General features: G+C 39.0%; 2 protein-coding genes across 2 annotated transcripts; both read left to right on the top strand.

Annotated features, from left to right (window-relative positions):
- Window positions 1-16,979: 16,979 nt before the first annotated feature.
- LOC124299522 (uncharacterized) lies at window positions 16,980-19,145 on the top strand. The gene is made up of 3 exons (XM_046752780.1): window positions 16,980-17,669; window positions 17,792-17,917; window positions 18,747-19,145. The coding sequence occupies exons 1-3, from the start codon at window positions 16,980-16,982 to the stop codon at window positions 19,143-19,145; spliced, it is 1,215 nt and encodes a 404-aa protein (XP_046608736.1).
- A 136-nt stretch (window positions 19,146-19,281) lies between these two features.
- On the top strand, window positions 19,282-24,624 carry LOC124299524 (uncharacterized). Its single transcript, XM_046752781.1, has 5 exons — window positions 19,282-20,338; window positions 20,495-21,697; window positions 21,830-22,126; window positions 22,239-24,075; window positions 24,138-24,624. The coding sequence occupies exons 1-5, from the start codon at window positions 19,282-19,284 to the stop codon at window positions 24,622-24,624; spliced, it is 4,881 nt and encodes a 1,626-aa protein (XP_046608737.1).
- Window positions 24,625-26,043: the final 1,419 nt, after the last annotated feature.

A 26,043-nucleotide genomic window follows, 5' to 3' on the forward strand; every position in this document is an offset into this window, starting at 1 on the left:
TTTTACTGTTAATATTACAGTTAGAATCTTGGAAAACCGAAGCTTCAGGTAACTGCACTGAGATTTGAACCCAGGTCGTCTCGATTTCCTGTCAACTGCTCTGCAACCAGTGTTGGGCCCAATCGATAGGATTTGATTTACGAATTACAATTGTAATTTATAATTGAAAGAATTAAGATCGCAGTCTACAAATGCCTCGCAAAATCATATTAAGCTCATTTTATAATTTTAATCAGTTCGACAAATATTGTCAATTACTTTGGCCATCGTGATTTTCATAAACTTCTTAGTCAATATGGGGGACCACGATCTTACATTATTATCAATAATTTCATTACTGTTATCATCATCATAATTAATAGTATTATTTATAATCTACCTAGGTACAACTTGAATAAATTGTACTTACGTCCCCGTCAATCGCTCTGATTGCAGGTATAATCTGCTCCCTGAGTAACTGCAAATATCTTTCCCCATCAAGATTTCCTTCGATGAAAAACGGCCCGATAATGTGGCCGTTGACAACACCCACCCAAATGTTCACCGTGACAGGGTACTGTGTTCGATTTCCAAGAAAAACATAGGGATTATGTTGGGACCACGCTCTTGTATTCTGCCTATTCGGCATTCCCACTAAAAACACCGTGCTCTCGTCACTGAAGTACACTCCGAGCCCCGTATTTTGATCATAAATGTTCATCATCTGTTCGCAAAATATGAGGCGTCGTCCTGCATCGCCAGGCAGAAGCTCTTGGTGTTTCTGCAGCTTGTACGCTTTGTATCCCACCGCGCGCAATACATTTATCATTTACTTTTTTAATAAAGAAATGTACCACCCTGTTCTTTATAAAGTAAAATTTTTATTGAGTATTGTTCGCGATTGATTTGCGGAAAGATGCAACGATTACATGTCAATAACTCGTCCAGATTGAACGCTATATTCATTTGTTCGCCGTTACCATACAGCAACCACAAATCAACAGGTGGTTTTGCATTATTACGGCGTCTATTCGCGATCGAAGCGTTGTTTACTTCAGTATGCAATAATCGAATCTGCTTTCCAATTTAGTACTGTCGAAAATGCCGAATTGTAAATTCAGTGTTGAAGAAAAAGTGGCGATTTTGAGTCAACGTTACGAGGCAGCGAGTTATCGACTCATTTCGTACCATTTCGAGGCATCGTACCCAAATCGCCCGATCCCATCGCATAATACGATACGTAAAATTGTAATACGGTTCGAACAAAAAGGAAGTGTCGATGGAAGAACAGTGAAGGTGTCGCAGCCGAACAGAAATACAAGTTATTAGACAAAATTAGCGATATGTTTGTGTGCCGAAGAAGATCCGATGAAACCTGCAAGCCGTATCGCTCAAGAGATAAGAATTTCAAAATTTTCGGTAAGAAATGTATTGCGTGCGGTAGAATACAAAGCGTACAAGCGTACAATCACGGCACGTTTTAAATTATTGTGTTATTTAGTGCAATACGAAATTAAAAGTGATATTATGAGCCACACTATCATCAAATGTGGATTTCAGAACATACATGCCGAATTCTTTCGCGGAAAATTTGTCGCAAGGTAAGTAAATGCACGAAACATATGAGATATTCTTTCAAATTCATTTTAATTTTCACTACGTATTTATTTTCAGGATTATCGTATTACTAACAATACGATGATCAATTAATTAAACATTTATAGGGTATAAACTATTCCAAAACCATCATGTTCAGGAGGTCGTTGAAATTCATTATGAAGCTAGTGGAGAACGAATCGTCCGTGGGAAAGTAATACCACAGACGAAAGTACATAATCCGCCGTACGAAGTGAAATAAGAGGTATGTATTAATTATGAGATAAATGAATAGTTCAATAATAATGTAAAAAAATATATTTTCAGGAACTTTGCGTCTATACGTGCAAAACAGAAATGGAAAATGGAGATCTATCTCCTTATCAAAAAAATATAAATAATAAAGGAATAATTATATTGGTCATTGAAATTAGATTTAGAGAACTACATTTTCTATTTTGGTTTATAACAACATTAAGAAATGACAGATTTTCTTTCATTATTAAGAATGGGTATAGAATGTGAAACTAATAATATATTATTGGTGGAGACTATTTCATCTTTAAGGATAAGCATGAAATTTTGAACTAATAATATTTATGGATGAAAACTAATGAAATGAAAGATAACTTGCACGCGATTCTCTAAAAATGTTGATGCGAGATTTCAAATTAAACATGATTAAAATTTAGCATATTTGTTTCGATTTTTATTTATGCTGGTTTTACTGCGTATACATTACTTAAAAACATCTCACATCGTTGAAGCAGTAATGAATATTGAGTACTGTATGATTTGATTTGTAGCTTCTGTTTGTGTATGGGGCATTCCATGCCAAATCACCGAGGTTTCGGCCCGACCCCCTTCGATTTCGCTGAAAATTTTTTATCATTTTCTACCCTACCAAAGACATTTTTCTGAATTTTTTCAGATATTTTTACCCAACCCAAAAAAAATTACGAATTTCTGGAAAAAACCGCTTTTTTTTTTTAAATGCTAGAACTTTTTCAAAAATCGACCGTTTGGGACCTTTTCTCTAAAAAAATTTTGTTTCCAAATGCAGTTTTCATAAAAAAATATAAAAAATTTTGCAGATGTCAGGATCTATGAAATATTTCAATATTTGAAAAAAAAACGTTTTTTTTTCGAAGTCCGAAACCTTTGATTCTCAATTTTTTTGTCTGAAAACAAACTTCAACTAAGACAGTATTTAACCCCCCTATTTAGATTTTGTGCCAACTTTTCTTTCTATTTTTTTTTTTTCGATTGAAAAACAAAAAATTCTAAAATTAGGTTATTTTACATAACTTTGTGTTAAAATTTTTTTGGATTGTTTTTAAAATCTTAGAAATTGAAAAAAATTGTACAAAAACAATCGTTAAGTGTATTTACAGCCAGGATTAAGTTATTTTATTAAAGTATCGTTGTTACAATGTTAAAAATTTAAATATCATAATTGTTTTCCTCGATTTAACGATGGTTTTCTTGGTTTCTTAACTGTACTGTGTTGTATGGATTGTTCCGACGAAGAAAATGACTTAACTATTACAACAAAATTCAACAATGGAGTAATTTGATGAATTGTTTGTGTCGCTGGTATCGGTTTAGCATTTTTGAAGCGTTCCTCTAATTTCTCTTTCATGGAATTGTATTCTTCAGCTTTTGAAAATCTCATATTAATATTTGGTAAATTTTTCAAAGCCCACTCAAATAATTTTGATGGTGTTAGAATTTGTAGATGAGGTGGCAATTGTAGGCTAGCACGTGCAGCCATTCGTTTCAAAGTACCTCCTATTTCATCACATGGACCTTTACCATGTGCCGTAGCGAAAAAATTCCACTCTACGTTTATTCCGAATTCTTCATTGTAATGAGATAAATTAACAAAATGTTTGAAATTTTTATACTGTTGTGGCGCGCCATCCGAGAAGAAAAATATTTTACGAACTTCAGATGACAAAGATTTTATGAAATCGATAATGACCCCAGAGTACAAATGAACAGCAATAGCATCATGATTCAAGCAATCAGAAATTATTGCCATACTCTGATGAGTAAGTTCATTGTTTTTTTTATAATAAATAACCACAGTATAAACCGTCGCTTGGTCGTTATTCCAGTGAAATCCTGGAGCAGCATCTTGAACCACGAACGAATAGTTTTCGGCAAAGTCAACTATGACTATGAATTCGTCTTCTTTTAAACATTCTTTCACTTGTCTCAAGTATGCTGCTTGCTCTTTGGCGATGAAATTGTGTGGTAAAAGAGCCTTCAATTTTTCACCGAAATCATCAACAAAATCATCTGTGTTCTTAATTGTCGTTTCAAGAGTTACTCGTGGAGTAGAGACCCATTGTTTACAATTGATTTCATCAATTTCATTATCTTCCATCAAAGTTAACAGATGTTCTTTTACTTTTTCGACGCCTGGACATTGAGAACAATTGTGAAGAAAACACTTAGCTGATGGTTCTTGACATACAATAGAACTCAAACAATCATTGTAGGATTCTAATGATAAATCCGTGCCTTCAGTTAAACGTGAAAAGTTGCCGCCTGTTGGAAATATAAAAAAGTAATACAGATGCGAATAAAAACATCAAGTCGATTAAATTAATTACAAACGTTCTGAGTACTGATTTGTAATAAAAGAATAATTTAAATCAGTGGCGTTAAATTTATTTCTCTACTTCTTAACTTACCTAAGATCATTAGTTTTGTATTTTGATGAATGGAGCAAACACAAACTGTATGAGTGCCACAACCGCCAGCTAAAATACAATACTTCGGACGTAGAGATGCAAAAGATGAAAATCCAATTTTGATTTCTGGATATCTTGACTTGAAGGTTTTGTGCAACTCTTTTAAATTACAAAGCACTAGACGTTTTTGACACTGAACTTTAGTACCATTATCGTTTCGTAGTGAAATAAAATCTTTTTTTCCTGGCATCATACTACTCATCTCATCGTCATTGTAGAAATTTGTCACGGTTGAAACTACTGTAGAAGATAATTCACGTCCTAAAAATTTGAATACGTCGAAGAATTTACTTGTTAATTATTCAAAACCTTACTGACTTGAGGTTTTGTATCTTACCCGTTTTTTTGTAGGTACTGACGAAATTCCATCGGCAGCAACTAGGTTTTTTGCTACTCGTACAATATGCTCACTTGCACCCATGACTTACATAACTTTATGATTGCTCCAACTCGATGGTAGTAAAGTCAATATTTGGACGCGTGTGGATCTACTCGTATTATCACCGTTAAATTTTTCTCTCAAACTGTTTATCATTTCAGTAGCATCCATATCACTGAATTCGGTTTTCAGACGATTTTTTACTCCTAAAGCTTTTCGCAAACTTTGAGCGACACGAGTAACTTTGTCATCCAAGTACGTTTCATAGATTCTTCTTTTCGCAGAAACAGGAGATTGATTTAATAGTACTGACGCTTCGTTAATGGTCGGAAGAGTAATACTGACGCTCATCTCAGACAATGAAGAACTACTCTGTTGAATAAGTAATTCCTGGCCACTTGATGATGGAGCTAGAAAAACAAACAAGTTGTAAACTGAAACAAGTGAAATATTGAAGATGTATACTTGAAGCAAAAGTATCTGGCGATTCGTCAACGTGAATGATTCCGTCGTTAGAATTCTCATCAGCTTCCAAACTTTCATTAGATTCATTATCAGTATCTTCAGTAAATTTATCTGCATATTGCTTTAGTAATTCCTTATGACATGAACTGCATACACGGTCATCAGTTGATAGATGGAAATGAATAGCCAAATACTCAGGCAGACTTCGTAGAGATTTTGTCTTATTATGTTTATCACGATTCATTGGATTACAGCAACGATTAAAATATTTCGGCATTTTAAATATTGATAATCAAGAAATTAACTTAAAATAATTTTTATTGAATGACAATTAGCTTATTAATACTTGGTACACATTAGAGAACGAACTTGTCAACGAGTTGCAAGAAAAACACTGACATCGTTCAGAAAACATAGCCTTAAAATGATTCAGAAAAAATTAGAAGTTACCTTCATTATCGGTGGTGAATTGTTTATTGGCGATATGAGCAGTTGGTAAAAAATTTCTTATTTGAAAATTTGAAATTTTACTCATCATCACGCGGGGAAAACAAAACTGAATAGATAGAGAAAAATTAATAACACTGTACGTTAATAAAATATTTTAAGCTGTTAAAAATAATTTAATACTTGCGCAGATACACTTAACGATTGTTTTTGTACAATTTTTTTCAATTTCTTAGATTTTAAAAACAATCCAAAAAAATTTTAACGCAAAGTTATGTAAAATAACCTAATTTTAGAATTTTTTGTTTTTCAATCGAAAAAAAAAAATAGAAAGAAAAGTTGGCACAAAATCTCAATAGAGGGGTTAAATACTGTCTTAGTTGAAGTTTGTTTTGAGACAAAAAAATTGAGAATCAAAGGTTTCGGACTTCGAAAAAAAAACGTTTTTTTTTTAAATATTGAAATATTTCATAGGTCCTGACATCTGCAAAATTTTTTATATTTTTTTCTGAAAACTGCATTTAAAAACAAATTTTTTTTAAAAAAAAAGGTTCCAAACGGTCAATTTTTGAAAAAGTTCTAGCATTTTAAAAAAAAATGAGCGGTTTTTTCCAAAAATTCGTAATTTTTTTTAGGTTGGGTAAAAAAATCTGAAAAAATTCAGAAAAATGTCTTTGGTAGGGTAGAAAATGATAAAAAATTTTCAGCGAAATCGAAGGGGGTCGGGCCGAAACCTCGGTGATTTGGCATGGAATGCCCCATATACATTATTTACATACATATTCAACAATATTACATATATATTTACAAATATTACACGTATATATACATATGTTACGTGGGGGTGAGGGTGTACTGAGCGGTGGTAGTTAATGATTAATTGAATAATCAAGCTCCCACGTAACGACAATGAATAATTATTAAAACTAAGAAAAGACCTACCTTTCGATAAGCCGGTAATTTGTAGGATCGTGTTGCTATAGTCCTGTACAGGTCTGTGAGGTTTGTTTAAATTGTTGAGGCAATTTTATAATAATAAAAATGGGAAAAAGGTCGTTCAAAATAAATGTTTAATATGATATAACTGGTAAAAGATGAAGTATATTCCGTTTCCATTTGGTGATTGAAATGTCTGGTAACAATCAATGGTGATAATGATATATAAGCCGAAAGTAACAATTTATAAAGTGTTCAAGTTTATACAAATCGTGTGTTATACTATTCTAAAGGATATTATTATTTGGTACCAGGAACATCTACTCTGAACGGTGGTCAACTAGCTGGTCGTGATTATTCGATATAGTATCTCTCTTTTTAGATTATCTTAAATCAATTATATATACTATTGTTAAGTCTTATTGGTTAATTCTTGGAAACAATAAGTACGATTTAATTGGGGGTAGTGAAGCTAGCCACCAATTCTAGACTTGCTATTACTGAAGTAAATTTTGATTAAAAAGGTGAAACAAAAATTCGTTCAATTTCGAAGATTGACACTCGGATTGACTTAGCTTTAGGTGAATCGGTCGACGAGATTGAGAGCCGTCGGATCGTGTCGGACTGCGTCGGTAGAATTCTGGACCAGGGCCTCACCTCAAGTTTGGAAGAGTTGATCAATCGAACGATGTTGAACGTCGGTCACTTAGTCTTCGTAGATTTGGAATATCTTATTATCGAAAGCTTGAAAGTGTCTATTTTCTGATTTTGATGTATGTTAAAAATGATTGCCACGATTTATTTATTAAAAACGATAGTGTAATTATTATTATTATCACTTAAAATTACCTGATTCGGTTGAATCAGGGCCGAACTCAATTTAATTATGGAAAATGGAATGGCATAAAAATGTCTATTCGCGAAATGATGAGATTTAGTAAAGCACAGAAAAGGTGGAAACGTAGAAGATAGTGAGTCTCTTGCAGCTAACAGAATAACTGAATGCTCGGTTTTGACGAATTAGCGCGAGACTTTAGGTCGGTCACAACCAAGATTTTCCAAACGCTACTCTTGCTCGAGAGGGCTAATCCGGGTAGACGTCCACGCACTTCATGACTTGGCAGACGAAATACGCGGCTTCTTGGGCCCGAGGGTCCAAGGAGCTGCAGTTGTAATTAGTTACAACGGTAATTAGCCAATGAGGTGCGAGGGCGACCTCCTGGTGCCCAAATCCACATGGTCAGCGTTACTTCTCGCTCTTCGACGGTGTTCCGACGATTCTCAATCTCGTCGGTGACACATTGAAGATATGAACAAAAGATATTTACATGCAATGTTCACACATTCTTTCATACATTCCAATAAGTAATCTATTTTAATTTGGTGGTTCTAAAGGTAGTGGTTTATCCTAGTTATTGATTATAGTTTTAACTTGAGAAGAGGGATATTTCCAGGCTGAGCGCTACTGATGCTAATTCAGCAGTCTCCTATCTCAGTTCTTGGTAACAGCTGAATAAAAGAAAGTTGAACCTCATACTAGGGATCATTGTTGGTCTCTACGTGACTTTTGCCAGGAGGGGTGGATCTCGCTGTTATTAGAATATGAGATTTTGATGAAATGATATCTGTGCATTGAAGTAATCAAAGAAATGAAGTGGAATGGAATTTGCAAAAGGTACGCCAAGGCGGTACGTCGGGGCGTAACACATATATACATTATTTACATACATATTTACCAATATATACAAAATTAGTCCAGAAATCAAGCATAAAAACTACGTGGATCGTTTTGCCACAGATTTTGTTTTCTGAAATTTCATCCAAGCCCGGTTGAAAACGAAATTTTCGTTTTTCAAATGGTCCATTTTGCCCTCCAAGAGATCATTGACTGCAGCACACCAATCTGCCAGGAATCTCCGTACTATGACGTCAATAATCAAGTCATTTAATTGGGGCTGATGTTCTGGACACGAAGACCATTGTTCGTTAATAACCTTACTCTTCATCAGTTCATCAACCCTCAATTTCAATCTCTTGCTTATTTCTGTCTTGTAGCACATAGATACCATGACATTATTGATGGCTGTCAACACTTGAAAGTACATCTGGTCAAATACTGAGTCTGACGTACGGTTAACTTCTTGATTTCGCACGAAAGAAGTTTTACAATTTATACATTCAACCACTTTCATCATTTGCTGGCTAATCTCGTTATTTCGAGATAAGTGGTGAATGATTTTTGGTCTGATTGTTGTCGATTCAGTTTCAGAATGAATACTGGGTTCTATAGGTGATGAAACAATAGAATCATCTCCATTCTCAGAATCAATTTCACGACCATCATCATCAACACAATCAAGGTCAACTAAAAAGTTTTTGAATGTAGAAATTATGTCAGAAAAATCGACATTCTCGGAATCATCATGTAAAGAACGGTTTTCGGTATTTCCGTGACGTACTTTGAATCTTCCGATTTTGTCGATTAAGAAACTTCTTAAGTGCGAGGTGATCAACCTACAAGAAGGTTTCCTATTACAGCTCCGTTGCCTTAACCGTCCGAACATACTTTCACGGTCGACCTGGTTAAAATCTCTTGGAGAGAATTCTTCAAATCTATACGAAGACAAAATGGACCATAGCTTCTCAAACCCCTCCTCATTCAGTTTCCAGTTCTCCAGAGTTGGAACTGTAGCTTTACGCTGACTGTTTTTTGGGTCGAGGAATCGCAACTGACTCAGGAAGTATTTACTTCTCGCCCAAAGTTGATGGTGAGGACTGTTGCAGGTGACGTTCGTACGATATGGTGCAGTATCCTTGACGTGCAAAGGTGAACCATTCATTGAATCGAACAAGTTGTTGAAGAAGTTCAAAATTTCAGCTGTGAACAACGAGTTTTTGTCCAACTGCAGCGGCCCTTCAGTAGCTGAAATGGGAACTGTAATTGTAATTACTTTAATAAAGATTTAAACGAAACTATAAAAGTGCGATCATTCAGAACTATGTGCCAACGTGTTTCAGGTATTTCAATAAAAGTATCATGCGCGAACATGCTTACCATGAGAGCGCATGCGCTAAAGAAATAAGAAGTCAAGTTATAGGTATTAGATTGGAAGATTTGAAAGATTGTAGGGATGACTTTCGCGCGTTCGTTTTTTGAATAATTGAAACATTTAAATAGCACGAAGAGAATAAACTCTAGTACTTTACATTGGACCATAATCTTTTTAAAAGAAAGAAACGGAAACTACTTCCATTAATGGTGATCACAAATGATAATTTACCTGGAGATTCAACAAGACTTTTCATCAAGTTTGCTGTACTTCGACTGAGAACTTGGGCAGCAGGACGGACTCTCATTTTTTTTTATTTTTGAACAATAAATATGTTCATCGGTTAATTTTGTCAGCCTTGAACCAACTGTGCGGTTTTTGTCGATCCTGTAGGCTTTCTCGAGGTCATCCCATGTCGCATGATGAGTAGTCGAAACGTTTGGATCTGTATATTCGAATAAATCGGAATAATCCCGTTTCGATTCAGCTTTGTGAATATATTCCAATTTTTTTGTCAATAAATTGTTCCGAGAACCCTTGGTGAGATGTGGGCTGTCGAACAATGGGAAGATTTCACAATTACGCCAGAGAATCGTATTAGCTAGAAAATAATGCGAAATTTAGAAGAATGTAGATAAATTTTGAGAAAAATAGCAATAAATTTCTTACCTGAATTCAGTCCTAGCTTATACCGCGTCGTGTCTGACTGCAAAATTAAGTTTTTCACGACTTTTACATTATTTGTGCCTTGATCACAAACCGTGGTCACAGGAACTAATCCACTATCGATAACTTTATCAAATACTAATTTAACAATTCTTGTTAAATCAGCTGGATCAGTTTGACCCTCGCAAAAGCCGTGAAAAACCGGCACAAACCAATCAGCACGATTCGCTGAATGTACAGCGACCACAATGACATGATCAGCAAACTTAATTGTACGCTTATATTTGAAATCCTCGAATCCCCAAATCTTATCTTTTGAGGAATCGTAATCCAAATGAGGCATCGTTGCTGCTTCATCCCAAATGACTGTGACATATTTATCCAACGATGATGATAAGCGTTGCCCTTCACTCTTCAAATGACGTGAAATGACCGGAGCTATTCCAGTGTCAAAATTCATCTTCTCCAAAACTTTTTTTTGAGTTCCAGGAGCAGGGACGACAAAAAGTTTTGACAGCAGTCCATATGCCGTTGGAGACCGTTTAAAAATGATAAGAGATAGCAGCTTTTGCGGTGTTGAAAAACGTCGTGCCTAAAGTAATGGAAAGAATGAAATTAATGATAAATTTATATATTGCCAAAATTATGAAATTTTTTTCACCGAGAGATGAATACATCAATAGCTCACTACCAAAATTTCAGATCGATTCACCTCATTGTTTCTGAGTAATTAATTCTTGAAATTGCATTTTTTACATGTAGAGATGTAGCGAAATGATAAGGTTAGTATGAAATCTACTTGCATCACTCGAGCGGTACAGAAGATTTCATACTATCTTTATCATCTCTCTGTACCTCTACGTGTAAAAAACACGATTTCAATAATTAATTAGTCAGAAACGACGAGGTAAATCGATCTGAAAATTTGGTAGTGAGCTATTGAGATATTTATCTCTCGATTCAAAAAATTTTATACAAAATATTTTATACAACAAAATTTTACCTGTGGATTTTTTCCCGTGTGCTCAAATTGCATTTGAATGAAAATTTCTTGAACTTCTGTCAAGGACGGGTTTGAGAAGCTTGCTTGTGCCTTTTCTAATTGCGCAACTTCTTGGCACTTTTTCTTATATCTACAATTCAGGTTTTGATTAGCCTTTTATGTTTAGAAAGAGCTTTCTTCAGTTTATTTATTTCAGCTTGATGAGCATTTCTATTGTCTTGGTTTTTGCTGTTGATGTTCACTGCACTATTGTTATTAGTCACAGAAATGTTTTGAACACCAACAGCACCACAAATGTCATCAGCACGATCATTGTTGTTGATAGAATCTACTGACATGTCGTGTATGACATTTGCGCTCAGATCACAGATTGCCACATCCGAACACTCGTCATAGTTTGTAGATTCTATCGACATATTTTGCACAACACTTACATCACCAACATGAACATCACCAACACTATGCGTTGGATTACCATTAATGTCACACAAAGCAGAATTGTTTATGACACTTCGAGGATTTGTGGCAACAGCCCGCCGAAGTTCAACACTGATGTCTGGATGTGCACCGTTTATCAAGCACCTTCGTGTTCCCGTCAATTTTACCATATCATCTGAAAAATGTCTATGGCAAATTCGGTACTCACGAAGATCATTTCAAGAAATATTGTAGACCCAGGATTCACAATAAATCATATCCTTCCATGTCAATGCGAGAATATCATCTCTGGGGAAACGATGACCTGGATCACTTTTTCCCGAGCGACACCCCAAAACAGCGCATTTATACGACATTTTTGCTCATCCAATTATGTCGTATAAACAGCAAAAACAGTAATTGAAAAAAGCGCTAAAGTAATTAGCAAAAAACAATGAATCACGTAAACGAAGTTTCAACCAGCAAATCTATTGTTGTTTAGTAGTTGCGAACAAGTAACGATCGAAAGCAGCGCGGTCGATATCATACTCGTGTACATATGTAATATATGTTTACATGTATACATGTAAATATAAATGTAGCTATACATGTATGTCTATATGTATTGTAACGTGGCAGTTCGGTTAGGCCTGCCCGTTACAAGAGACTCCCTGAACCCTGGGCGAGATCCCGGAATAAGGGTCTAGAAAATCGAGTCGCGGAATAATATCAGAGAGCGCCAGAACTGGAGTCACGCACCCGAGCTTCGACAGGGACGAAATAGAGCATTGCGAACAAGATATTTCAGGTTTTTGTTTTTTTTATTTTTTTTTTGAGTGCACCGGCTACCCTCCAGTGACCAACTCCGACACCGAACATCTTCCGAGGCAAGGCGAAATCACGACGATCTCGCGGGAAGGATACCGAGGCTGCGGAGGGGGAGGCAACGCAGATCCCTGCAGCGCGGGAATCCAAGGCGGACGCGATTCCCGCTGGCGGCCGGCGCGCCGCAGCCTCCCCGCTCACCCCGCTTACGCCCAACCAAGGCAACCGCGAGGCACCAGCGAGCGACGAGGGAGCACCACCCCGCCCAACCCCAAGACTACGTAGAGCTGCGCGGGAGACGACATCGCGATCTAGCCTTAAGTTCTGCGCCGCGTAGAGACGACAGGCGCGCGGCAAGTTGCGCAATCCCCAAAAATCGATGACCGATCGATTGTTGCGCATTCTTAGGGTGATGACGTCACGAAAAATTAGCGCGACGAGATCGGCGTTGCGACCATCCGAGATCACTCGAGTTCTGGCGGTTCACGAGAGCGAGTGAACGGAGCGATTGTGCGTTTTTTTTGTTATTTTGAGTTTTGAGTGATTGCGAGGAAAATGAGCCGACACGAGGGAGTTGGTCCCTTTGTCAATTGGATGTGGAGCGGTAAGCGTTGCTAACATTCTCGCGATCGAATTTCGAGGGTAAATTGAGTACAGGCTGGTCAGATAAAGGATCGCCGTTTGGTAGTTTGCGTGTCGAAAAGTACTCGAAATTCGTTTGCCGATTCTTTTGCTTGGTGACCGTAGCCTGAGTTGCGCGTAAGAGAGTAACGTTCACTTCGGGGAATCCAGAAAATCGAGTCGAGCCACGGGTTGAGCCGAGACGTTATTGTCTCGAGCTTGAGTGTGACCGAAGTCCGTTACACGGGGTCAATTCACGTCATCCGGCACATCTTCGATTATCGTACAGGTCGCGAGCAATCACGGGGAGCATTCGAATTCGCGACTGCGGCCCGCCGTCGCCGAGGAAGTGAAGCTCGGGTGCGTGCTGATAAGCGTATGCGTTTTTAGAGGAGGATCGCGGGTGTCACGACGAGCCTCGCATCACTTTAGTTATTTAATATTCTTTTTAGTTATTTAATATTCTTTTTTTTTCTTCTCTTTTTTTTTTTTTGTTTGCATTATCAGTTAGTATTAAGTTGGCGACCAGCGCCATTGTGTAGAGGACGTTCGCGGGCAGCGCATCGCGTCCGATTTTGTTTTTGGTTTTTAGGAAGTAGGATATTGTTAAGACGGCGACTAGCGCACGTAGGCCGTAGAGGTCTCCTAGATTTATTCACTTTTTTTTTGTTGTTATTATTTTTCTATTTTTATTTTTATTTGGAGTATTTCTACCTCCCTTATTTAGTTTAGATAATAGTAACATTGTGTTTGGAATCGCGAAAGACGACTTGCGTGGTCGTATTATCATTCTTTTTTTTTCTTTATTATTTTTCTTTCTTTTTATTTTGTACTATCGCTGATGAAAAATATACCATCGGAATTTTATAGTAATTTGGCCACAGCACGTGTTGGCTTACTGGTTGCAATTCTCTCTACCCGAAAATCACCCCTCCCCTCTCCGCGGTACTGAGCTACCGAGCATATGGTCGCGGTATATCGTATGACCGATTTCGAGGCGTGTTGACCACGCCAGGCGCCCAACAAATTTCGCGATATTGTTTTAGATCCAGGGTACATCGTGGACGCCAAATTATTGTGCACGCGGTAAGTTCCCGGTTATTTGCTCCGAGTAACCGAGGTGCAGAAAAATCCACGTCACAGTATATATATGCATGTATGTTTGTATATATGAATATGTTTACGCATTATAATGTGAGTATGTATATATAATTACGGGTACTTGCAGGTAAACTGGATAAAACAAAGAATAGTAAAATTTCTTTGTCAAAGACAATAGTGACGGTAAGGATTTGATAATTTATTACATTCAGATATTTATTGACTATTGAGGCATTAGAAAAATTTCTAAACAGAAACCATTTAAAATACACGAATGTGATTACAGAAAATATAAAAATAAGTTTTAAATCATGAATAAATGGATTGATAATTCACAAACTTAGAATTAAAAAAATGCACATGAACATTATTCAATTTTCTGAATGTGCATTTTCTTTTTCAGCTTATTAATAATCCATTTTCTTTCCTTTTCTTGAAAAAAATGATAGATGTTTTGTTTTAGAATTACAGTCATGGCAAAAAAAATATAGATATATTTCCTGAAACGAAAATTATATGTCATCACTAATAGTTTTCTCCAAATAATTCAATCAATCAATAAGTAAAAAAAAAGAAAAAAAATATCAGCAAAAGAGAGATTCGAACCGACGTACGTAGAGTCAAAAGTCTCGCGCTCTATCCATACGGCTGGAACGATTACGCAAGGGCATGGCGAGATTGTGTATATGAACTGCGTTTGGGGAATTTCATGAACAACCGTTATTACGATTATTGGGTGTAATAATTATTTATTATTACTTATTATAATTAATTACTACTTAAATTAATTATTTAAACACAAAAATAAGACATTGACATTTTTTATTTATTTATTTTAAATATTTAGACATTACAGGAACTTTTTTTTAATAAAAAGCATATTCATGTATATTCTGATAGGCCTAAACTATACTTATTGCCGAGCGCGCATACAACGCCATCATGGCTAAGCTCCCTCAGCTGGGAACTATTCTATCTCAGCTCTCCACACTCGAGTGCGGACCCCCTGATTCGCGAATTCGAACGCTCCCCTTTCGACGACTCGCGACCTACACGAGAAAGGATAATTTATCGTATTGTTTTGATGTGACCCCGTGTAATGGAATTTGGTTACACTCAAATTCGAGACAATAGTGCCTCGGCTCAAAACGTGGTTCGACTCGATCTTCACGATCATTCGGAGTTGGCTCTACTTTATTACGCGCAACTCAGGCTACGGTCACTGTTCGCTATTTGTTGTTAGCTATATGACCGAGCCGCGTGGAAGGAGTAGATCGCTGTGGTTTGAAAGATGAATTATTTGTTTATGTTGTATGTACACTCTATTTATTCATAGTTTTATTTACATATATACAAAGTGATCAGTAATTTGGTTGCCACGCTAGTGAAGGAATTGTCTGGCTTTTGTTGCACCGCGGTGGAGGCTTCAGCGATGAGGTTTGACGACGAATCGGTGTGGTCCTCGGTGGCGGCGTGTAGCGGCTCTCTGAAGAACTAGGCGGCGTTGGACAGTGTTACCACTCTATTACAATTGTAACAGATCTGTTACCTTTGTATAGGATTTAGTACGCTAGTACGCCGATAGTCGATCTATTACGTTTGAAAAAGTAGATCGCGCCAGTAGATGATGCTGATGGCAAAATTCATCTTGAGCTTACTTTTTTGCCGTGCAGGCACATGAGCGCTTCTTTAGCAACGATTGACCAATCCTCGCTCGTAAACAGTGAGTGCGCCGAGCCGAGCCGCCGACGGCGCCGACGACAAACGACAAACGAACGACAAAGTGACAATTGACTTTTATTCTTTGTTGTGTTTTTGCGAGTGCTAGAACTAATATCGAGATCTTCGATATGACTGGGCAAAGTGTGAGGACTGTGACTGTGAGGGTAGCGAATGCGGAAACAAACTCTCATCCGAGTCGGTATTAAACGAATGTCCACAGATGAGACGGTAAGTAACCTTTTTCATTAGTATATAGAATATTTGACTTGATTTTCTGCTCGTTTTTATGAAAAAAATACCCGTCAACATTTTTCCCAGATTCCTCGTTCCTCGACGAAAGATAGACGATGTTGATTCATCGGAAATTGAGAAGGCTGGTCCTTCGAATCCTCCGATATCCTCAATTAATCAGCTGTCTGTTGTGCCAGTAAATAAGTATGTATGACTTGATTTTTTTTCTATAGAAATATATTGTCATCATAAAATAAAAAGTATCATGAAAATTTTGCTCAATCCATTATGACCGTTTTGTGTGTCCTATTCGCTTACAAAAATGTGTCCTATTCGCCCTACAAAAATACTGCTGTTTCGATCCAAAACTGATCGATGATGATTTTAGCAGGTATGCCGATGCCGAAAAGAATTCTGATCGTTCAGAAAGTACGACAACTGATACTGACACTACAACTGGTCTAGCTGAAGATTCCTATGCATCAGATCATTATATCGAAGAACCCTCCAAGAAAAGACGTAAATCGTACCAACAAAGATTCAAGGACAGCTGGCAACACGGTTTTCCATGGTTGGAAAAAAAGTCGGACAAATCGTTCTGCACGGCGTGTCTCAAAACGATTAATGGTGGGTTCACTTACTTGAAACGACATGAGGTTACTGATTTTCATATAGAAAATATGAGAAAAGCTGAGAGGACGGTGAAGATTAGTGAGCATTTTAACGACGAAAAAAAACAACAGGAGAAACTGGTTAAATCGGCTGAATTGAAGCTCACGATGTTTTTGCACGAACACAATTTGCCGTTCCTCTTAATGGATCATTTGCCGAAGCTGGTTGCGTCTGCATGCCCGGATTCGAAAATAGCAAAAGCGATAAAATGCTGTCGAACAAAAGCTATGAACTTAACAAAAGACGTGATCGCCAAGGAACAGATATCAGTCATTTCGGAAAATTTGAAAAATTGTGTTTTTTCGATAATAATCGACGAAACTACCGATATCAACACAGAAAAATCACTTGCTATCGTAGTGAGATTTTACGATAATGACAAATGCAAGGATAGATTTTTGGGGCTGATAAAAGTACAATCCCGCACTGCGAATGATATCTTTACCGCAATCTGCAATTTTTTCAAAGAGAAGAACATTCCGGTGACAAATATGATCGGTTTGGCGGCTGACAACGCATCTGTAATGATGGGAAATATCAACGGAGTACAAGCCCGCTTCAAAGCAATAATACCACATCTGTTCATCCTTGGATGCGTTTGTCATTCATTTCATCTGTGCTCTTCAGCTGCAGCTAAAAAGTTGCCAAGAAGTTTAGAAGATTTGATACGAGCAGTCTATTCTTACTTTTCGCACAGCAGCAATCGATCTGGAAGATTACAAGAGTTTCAGATATTCGTAGAACTGAAACCTCGCAAACTGTTGCACCCGAGTGCAACGCGGTGGTTGTCTATTCAAGTAAGTGCGTTACATCGGTTGTGTTCAGGAGTGTGCATGTAATTTTGCATTGTCTCGACTGCTTATTTGTTTACTTCTGTACTTTCTCAACCTCAAACTTGGCATTTTCTTCTTCAATCCAGGCTGCTGTTGATCGGGTGTTACAGAATTGGGAAGCTTTGATCCTTTTTTTCACGCACGAGTGCTTCGAAGATGACTTGCCTGCAACGCAAACGATTTTGAATCAATTAAAAAATCCCATTTTCAAAGTATATTATACTTTTCTGTTTCGGCCGATTGCCTTGATTTATATATTTCATATTTTCGCGCATTAAAATTGTACTACGCGAGTCGCGCGCGATACTCATTTTAGACGCTTACGCGCTCAAGTCAAGTTCATCTCTCTCGCTCATGGCGTCGCCGCAGCAGCTTCGCGCTCCGCGCCACTTTTGTTGAAACAAGTAATTTTTATAACTTTGATTAGGGAACGTTTTGTACAATATTTATCGAAAGAATATACAAGTTTAGTTAAAGTTAAATAACGTGAGTTTACTTTTATTTATATATATATCTCTCTCTCCTCAACCGCAAGATTCTTTTTTTTTTTCTTGCGCACCCACAAGATCCAGCTTTTTCTCTTCAAGTTGCAAGAGCCGCAACATTTTTTGGTCCTTCGAGCCGGATTCATACAGGTGCGTAAAAAACGCTGTATTTCACAAAATCTCGGAGTGAGACTTTATCTTACAAAATTCTCGAAGTGAGAGAGAGAGAGAGAAAGTGCTCCGAAAAGTTCAAGTGCATCATTTCTTTCGTTAACCTAATCTACATAAAAAAAAATATAACTTTAAAGCTACGACTCACTCATGTCTAGCTTCTGCAAATCAAGTGTAAACTGAAAAATCATAAAAATAAGTTGCATCTGTGAAGTGTGCAAAAGTGCCAAAAATCCATACAACTCGTATCTGCAAAAACCGTTACGAGTAGTACGACTCCATCTTGAATCATCTCAAACCGACGCCGTGACGTCATCATCAAGTCGCCGGCCGTCGAGACTTCCGCTTGGAGCAAGACCCGAAGTGCCGTCTAGGCTGCTCCCAGTCCACCATCTTGGGCGCCGAGAGAGTCGCGGTGGCCACCGAGCAGCGCAACGGCGGAGCCACCAACAAAGAGCGGAAGCCGGAGCTCCGCAGCCGCGAGCTGCGACCTGACATCAGCTACACTTTTCTGCTCTTCGTCAGTACCGGCATCGCTTTTTCCCGCCGAGGCGTAGCTCGCCGCACTTCAACAACGGCAGCAGCTACCGTGGCGCAGAGCAGTTCTCAAGCAGACGCTCCTGCTGGAGCAGGCGGCGCCCCGCAGAACATCAAGCGAGCGATCTCTTCGGAGCAGACATCGCAGCGCGGCGCACCAAGCGCTCGCTGCCTTCCGGAGTCCACCGACGTCGTCGCGCGGCGCAGCGAGCTCCAAAACCCTCATCGGCTGCCGTGGACAGCTTGACGCAGCACAGGCGCTCACTTCACACGGAGACAAACACCTCCGTTTCACTTGAACCGCTACAAGAGGTTACGTACACAAGCACTGCTTGACTACGTCAAGCAACCTAACCTCACATTCAGTTCTTACTACAATCAAGATGACTCCAGAGGAAGCAAGCACTCTTCTAGCAGATCAAGCTACCTTGTACAAAACCATTGGGGCTTCACACACCATCATCAAGGATAAAACAGCATCAGCCTTATTCAACGAGCATCAATGGGAAGTTCGCCTCGATCTACTGGAGAAAAATTGGAAAATGTTTTCGGACAATGATCTTATTCTACAGAGAGCTGCAACCAGCAACAAGGAGTTGGACTATTTTGCAAAAGGGGTTTCGGATGAAGCTTCGAGCTGGTACATTGACACGAAGGCTTTTATGTTGGGAAAAATCAAGGAGTTCACAAAACCTCCTGCATCTACGGTTACACAACCTACGGTTACTGCACCTCAGGCTACGCTACAGCAAAGTGTGGTTCAAACCTCATATGAAGCAATTAAACTACCAACTTTCAACGGAGTTCAGAAAGAATGGCAAACTTACAAGGAGCAATTCACTGCATTAGTGATCAACGAAGCAAGCATGGCTCCAGTTATCAAACTTCAACGATTGATGAATTCCTTAGGAGATGAAGCAAGACGTACGATACAAACCATCAGCGTGATCGGAGACAACTTTACAACGGCATGGGAAACGCTGTGCCAAAAATTTGATAATCCACCTTTACAATTCCGCCTGCAAATGGAAACTCTAGTCAACATGCCTTCATTCAGCAAGGAATCAGCTGCACACCTTAGCGGATTGCTAAGTACAGTTTCAGAAAGCATCAGCAGCTTCACCGCTCTAGGTAGATTAGTCAAACAATGGGAGGATGTGATTATATTCTTCATCACTACCGAGATTTCTGAACGCACTCGATTGGATTGGATCAAGTATATTTCTACGGAAAAGCTTGGCAGTTTCCCTACATTCAAACAGTTAGAAACTTTCCTGAAGGAGCGGATTTGTTCTTTGGAGTTGGCTCACTCAAGTCTCGAGAAAGCTCCAGCTAAGCCGCCAAATACGAACAACATCGATACATCGAAGCAACGGCCGTATAAACAACATGGAAAACCTTCATCAACGGTATCGTATTTTAATAATTCAACAAAAAGGGGTAAGCAAAATAGACCTCCTGCTATCTGCTCGTATTGTCAAGGTCCACATTTTGTAACGTATTGCTCAGTATTTCTCGCACTTTCGTGCTCAGACAAGTTACAGTTTATTGAGAAAAACAACTTGTGTTCTAACTGTTTAAATTCACATCCAATAGAAAAGTGCTGGGTCAAAGGTAGATGCCGCAAATGTGGCAACAAGCATCATTCACAACTTCATGAAGTTTATTCAACCATGGAGAAGGATAACTCACGCCCAAATAGAAGTACTCAACCGCCTGCCAAGGACGGACATGCTGGTAATTCTTCGGATCGATCGTCGACTTACTGCACCATGGGGCATGTGGACCAATGCATGCCCTCACCTGCTTCAGCATTTGTGAGGAGAAAAGGATTTTTAGCTACAGGCATCCTCACCTTCCGGTCACCTCAAGGCCATCGAATGGAAGTTCGAGCACTTCTGGATACATGCTCAGAAGACTGCTTTTTCAGCGAGCACATGGTGCAGACTTTGTCACTTCATCGTCAACAAACTTCAGTCGTTTGCTACGGCGTTGGCGACCAAACAACCTCTGTGGCTGATGCTCTTGCTACAGCTTACTTATACTCTGATCCGTTTCCAGACTTTTCATTGGCTGTTACCGGGCTGATACTCAAAAAGGTGGCTGGCACCACTCCAAATCAGCACATCTCCACGGCAACGTGGCATCATCTCAAGGGTTTGAAACTGGCCGACCCTGCCTTCAATGTTCCTGGTCGTGTCGATTGCATTCTCAACACCGAAGTCTTCGCTGCGATCTTACGCAATCGCATCAAGAAAGGCCTACCAGCCCAGCCTGCAGCTCTGGAAACAATCTTCCGATGGGTCGTCATCGGAGCTGAACAAGCTTTTTCGAAGGCCAGCTCACGCACCAAGGTTCTGCGCACTGTGACCGCAAGTGCAGAGGCATCAGAGCTTTCGCAAGCTCTCACAAAATTCTGGGAACTAGAAGAAGTTCCTCCTGCTGTTCATCTTTCACCAGACGAGGAGGCCTGCTACGACCACTTCAAGAAGACGCATACGAGGAACGAACAAGGTCGTTTCGTTCTTCGGCTTCCATTCAAGGAGGCTCCGACCTTGCCTGACTCCAAGGCAGTAGCAGAAACTTGTCTCAATCGTCAGATTCGACGCTTCAAAAAGAACCCACAGGTGGGAGAAGCATACTCAACTTTCATGCAGGAATACTCTGATTTAAGACACATGGAGGTAGTTCCAGAGGATGAGGCAACAAATCCAATTTCCGGTTATATTCCACATCATTGTGTTTTTAAGCTCTCGAAAATTCGAGTTGTGTTTAATGGATCACAACGTTATTCTAATGGTAGATCATTAAATTCCTACTTACATATTGGGCCAAAATTACAAGAGGATGTCCTCATTATTATTCTGCGATGGTCATTTTTTCCAATTGTATTCACTTGCGATGTAGTTAAAATGTTTCGTCAATTTCTAGTGCATCCAGAGGATCGAGACTATCAAAGGATAGTTTGGCGTCCATCATTCAACGATGATCTCAAAATTTATCGACTCAACACCGTCACATATGGCGAAGGCTGCGCCCCTTTTCAAGCCAACGTTTGCATGCTCCAGCTTGTTGACGACGGAGAGTCTCAATACCCCAAAGCTGCTGAAGCCTTACGTCAAAATAGGTACGCCGATGACTTTTACATTGGAGAAGACACTGTAGAAGGTGCCTGTGAATCACGTAAGCAATTGGTTCAATTACTTTCTTCTGCTGGCATGGAAGTCGGTAAGTGGGCTTCCAACCGCGTCGAAGTTCTTCGAAGTGTAAAGTCTCCTGAGCCAAACCTTGCTATTAACGTTCTTCAGGAGCAAGAAGTCGTATCGACTCTTGGGCTCAGGTCCAAGACCTTCGGAAGATGCTTTTAATTTTAAAGTTTCAACTTCTTCTTTGCCAAAAGTCATCACAAAACGATTTCTTCTCTCGGAAATTTCTAAATTATTCGATCCAATTGGCTACTTAAGTCCTGTAGTTACGAGAGGAAAAATCTTACTTCAAAATCTTTGGCTTAAAAAACTTGGATGGGACGATCCTGTTCCTCCCGAAATTCAGGAAGCCTGGACAATCTTTCACAAAGAACTGTTGGATTTAGAGAAAATAAAAATTCCAAGATGGCTTGGAACTAATTCATTTTCGGGGTGGGACCTACACTGCTTCTGCGATGCATCTAAACGTGCTTACGCAGCTGCTATTTATGTCGTCACACCACCAGGGCAGACGTTTAGTTCAAAGCTGTTAGTTTCAAAATCGAAAGTTGCACCAATAAAGGTGATTAGTATACCAAAGCTTGAACTTTGCGCCGCTGCTCTGCTCGTAAAGCTTCTCTTATACATTTTAAAGCATCTAAAGCGAAATCCATCTCGAATTTTCTGCTGGAGCGATTCTAAAGTAGTTCTTGCCTGGCTACTATCACATCCATCACGATGGAAAACTTTCATTGCAAACAGAGTAAATTTCATCACCACTTCTCTGCCAGCCGATACTCAATGGGGTTACGTATCTACTTTAGAAAACCCAGCTGACCTACCTACGCGAGGTCTAAAACCATCTGAACTTAAAGACTCTTCCTTGTGGTGGCACGGTCCAACGTGGCTTACAAAACCTTCTTCTGAATGGCCAAAAACCACAGAACAATTTACGACTCAGGAGGAAAGTTCTCCAGATGAGTCACATGTTTTTGTGTCACAAGAATCAGATCTTATGGCTTGGACTGAAAAGTTTTCGTCAATTGACAAACTCGTGCGTATTCCGTCATACATTCATCGCTGGCGAGCAAATTCTAAATTAGAGCGATCCAAACGACGAGTTGGAGGTCTCTGCGCTTCAGAACTTAAGGTTGGACTTACTTATTTAATGAGAATTCCGCAAAAGGCCTTCTTCTCGGCCGAACTTCAAAGTCTAAAACAAGGTCAAAAAATTGCACCTAATAGTATCATTCTTAGATTGTCGCCAGAGTTGAAAAGTGATGGTCTGTTGCATGTTGGAGGTCGACTTCAAAATTCCTATCTCACTGATGAGGAAAAACACCCAATAATATTGCCAACAAACAACCATATCGCAAAACTTCTTGTTGCTCAAGCTCATAAAAAGACTCTTCATGGCGGTCCGACAGTCGTCCAAAGTCATCTTAATCGAAAGTTCTGGCTAGTCAGAGGTCGCAATTTCATTCGAAAAGTTGTCCATGATTGCGTCAAATGTGCTCGGTATGGTGGAGCGGTAATTCAACAGCAAATGGCCCCTTTGCCTGCTGTACGTACAAGACCATCTCGACCTTTTACCTATACCGGAGTTGACTATGCAGGTCCATTTTGGATACGCTGTGCCCCTGGTCGAGGACAGAAAGCGTATAAAGCATACGTAGCAATTTTTATCTGCATGGTAACTCGCGCGGTGCACATCGAGATAGTTTCGAGTCTTACTTCTGAAGCTTTTCTCGCAGCTTTTCGTCGATTTGTTGCTCGTCGTGGTTTGCCTCTCTTCATGTATTCCGACAATGGTACCACCTTCAAGGGTGCCGACGAGGAATTGTATCAGTTGTTTTGCGAAACCTCTGCTTTCAGCGAGGAAGTAGCTGCAAGCATTGCAAAAGATGGTGTCACTTGGTCGTACATTCCTCCTCGCGCGCCTCACTTTGGAGGCTTATGGGAAACTGACGTGCGCTCCTTCAAAAAACATCTGTACAAAGTTATTGGTAACAACAAGACAACAAGTTGACCTTTGAAGAGTTTTATACACTCAGCTGCACCATTGAGTCGTGCCTGAACTCAAGGCCACTCAGCCCTCTCAGTTCCAACCCTGAAGACCTGGCCGCTCTTACGCCTGGCCACTTCTTAATTGGTGCTGCTCTGACGTCAGTTCCAGAACCTTTTGATCAGACAAATGAATCTGTTTCTCCCCATATTAGATGGCACTTACTTTCTCTCATGAGAAATCACTTCTGGAAACGCTGGAAGTCTGAATTCCTGGCACAGATGCAGCAACGTTCTAAGTGGCTGTACCCGAACGTAGTTCACAAGGTTGGCGACCTTGTCTTGTTCAAGGACGACCAGCTTCCGCCATCAAAATGGCCACTTGCTCGCATCGTTCGACTGCACCTGGGGAAAGACGGTCTCAGTCGTGTGGCCGTGATCAAAACTGCCACCAAAGAATACACCAGGGCACTCAACAGCTTGGTGCGTCTGCCTATCAACACCGAGGTCCAAGAAAACTTGCCACCCCCGGCTTGAGCTGTCATAGTGGGCGGCATAAGCAACACCACGTTCCATTCAATTGTTTTCAAGAATGAACAGATAATTTTCCAGATAAAAATTTCAAGACTGAAAAACTTATTGTATTAGCTTAGGGAAATTCAATTAATTTCGCGAGTTGTTGCTTAAAGTAACTAAGATTATATTTACATTTACAATTTTTTATACAAATGTTGTCAATTAACGATTGATTTTTAACTTGTTATCGATCAAATATCTGTTATACGATTTTTACACTGAAAGGCTTTATTTTATGTACAAATATAGATGACTTCGTCACTACGTTATTTACAATTGTTCAAGTTTTTTGTAATCACAAATGTTTAAAGTTTTATTATTATACATTGTAAGACGAATGTCATAAACGCCATTCGTAGTGGGCGGAATGTTTCGGCCGATTGCCTTGATTTATATATTTCATATTTTCGCGCATTAAAATTGTACTACGCGAGTCGCGCGCGATACTCATTTTAGACGCTTACGCGCTCAAGTCAAGTTCATCTCTCTCGCTCATGGCGTCGCCGCAGCAGCTTCGCGCTCCGCGCCACTTTTGTTGAAACAAGTAATTTTTTTAAATTTTAAAACAAGTCTTCTGTTTCACTGTCTGAGAGTATGCGGTTAAATTGAGTCTTCCTCGATCTGGATGTAGAAGGAAGAGATATATCTTCTATATCTGATTCCTCTTCATCAGTTTCAGGAATGATGTGGTCGAATCGATTTTGTATCTGCTCAGGATCAAAAGTTAACGATGTTCGATCTTCCTGCTCACCGGGTCCACGTAAGCTTAACCTTGATGCCTGACGACTCAACTCCTCACAACCTTCAAATATGTCTGGACTTTCTTGCTCATTGTTATCATCACTTACACAAGACTTATCCATTGTTGCTTCGCAAATTTTATAATGTATTTAAATAGTTATTATTAATCACTTTTCGTCAACTGTTAGTCGTTTGTTATTAAAATCCACTTTATATTATTTTAATTTATAATTTTTTTTACTCGTCACCACAAATCATGTTATATTATTTATTTTAAATATCGAAATTTTCTTCACTTGTCATCACAACCCGCTTGTCAGTATATACACATACAACTAATTGTTACTGAAACAAAAATAGTATTAAATGTGTTTTTGAAAATTAATAATAACTCATGTAAATAATAATATTTTAAATTTTATCAAGTCACACTATTCAATGACAACAAGTATTTAGTATAATTTAAAAAACTCTAACACAATTGTCTAGCAGAGCACTTTCACTGTTGTAGGGGGCGCCAGCGATAAAGTTTCGATTATCATATGGTAGCTAAGGCGCGAGATTGAGAAATATTCAAAAGCAGATCAGTTTAACTGTTGTAGGGGGCGCCAGTGGTAAGGCCTAGCTCAACATATGGTA

This window comes from Neodiprion virginianus, chromosome 3 (genome assembly GCF_021901495.1).
Source record: "Neodiprion virginianus isolate iyNeoVirg1 chromosome 3, iyNeoVirg1.1, whole genome shotgun sequence".
Classification (NCBI taxonomy): domain Eukaryota; kingdom Metazoa; phylum Arthropoda; class Insecta; order Hymenoptera; family Diprionidae; genus Neodiprion; species Neodiprion virginianus.

Excerpts from the sequence above, each read along its gene's own strand:
- LOC124299522 (XM_046752780.1), top strand. The coding sequence starts at position 16,980 with ATGTTTTTGCACGAACACAATTTGCCGTTCCTCTTAATGGATCATTTG. Across the intron at positions 17,670-17,791 it reads CGCGGTGGTTGTCTATTCAA|GCTGCTGTTGATCGGGTGTT; the intron begins GTAAGTGCGTTA and ends TCTTCAATCCAG. Across the intron at positions 17,918-18,746 it reads TAAAAAATCCCATTTTCAAA|TCCACCATCTTGGGCGCCGA; the intron begins GTATATTATACT and ends GGCTGCTCCCAG.
- LOC124299524 (XM_046752781.1), top strand. The coding sequence starts at position 19,282 with ATGACTCCAGAGGAAGCAAGCACTCTTCTAGCAGATCAAGCTACCTTG. Across the intron at positions 20,339-20,494 it reads TAATAATTCAACAAAAAGGG|AAAAGTGCTGGGTCAAAGGT; the intron begins GTAAGCAAAATA and ends CACATCCAATAG. Across the intron at positions 21,698-21,829 it reads ATCACAACGTTATTCTAATG|TGCATCCAGAGGATCGAGAC; the intron begins GTAGATCATTAA and ends GTCAATTTCTAG.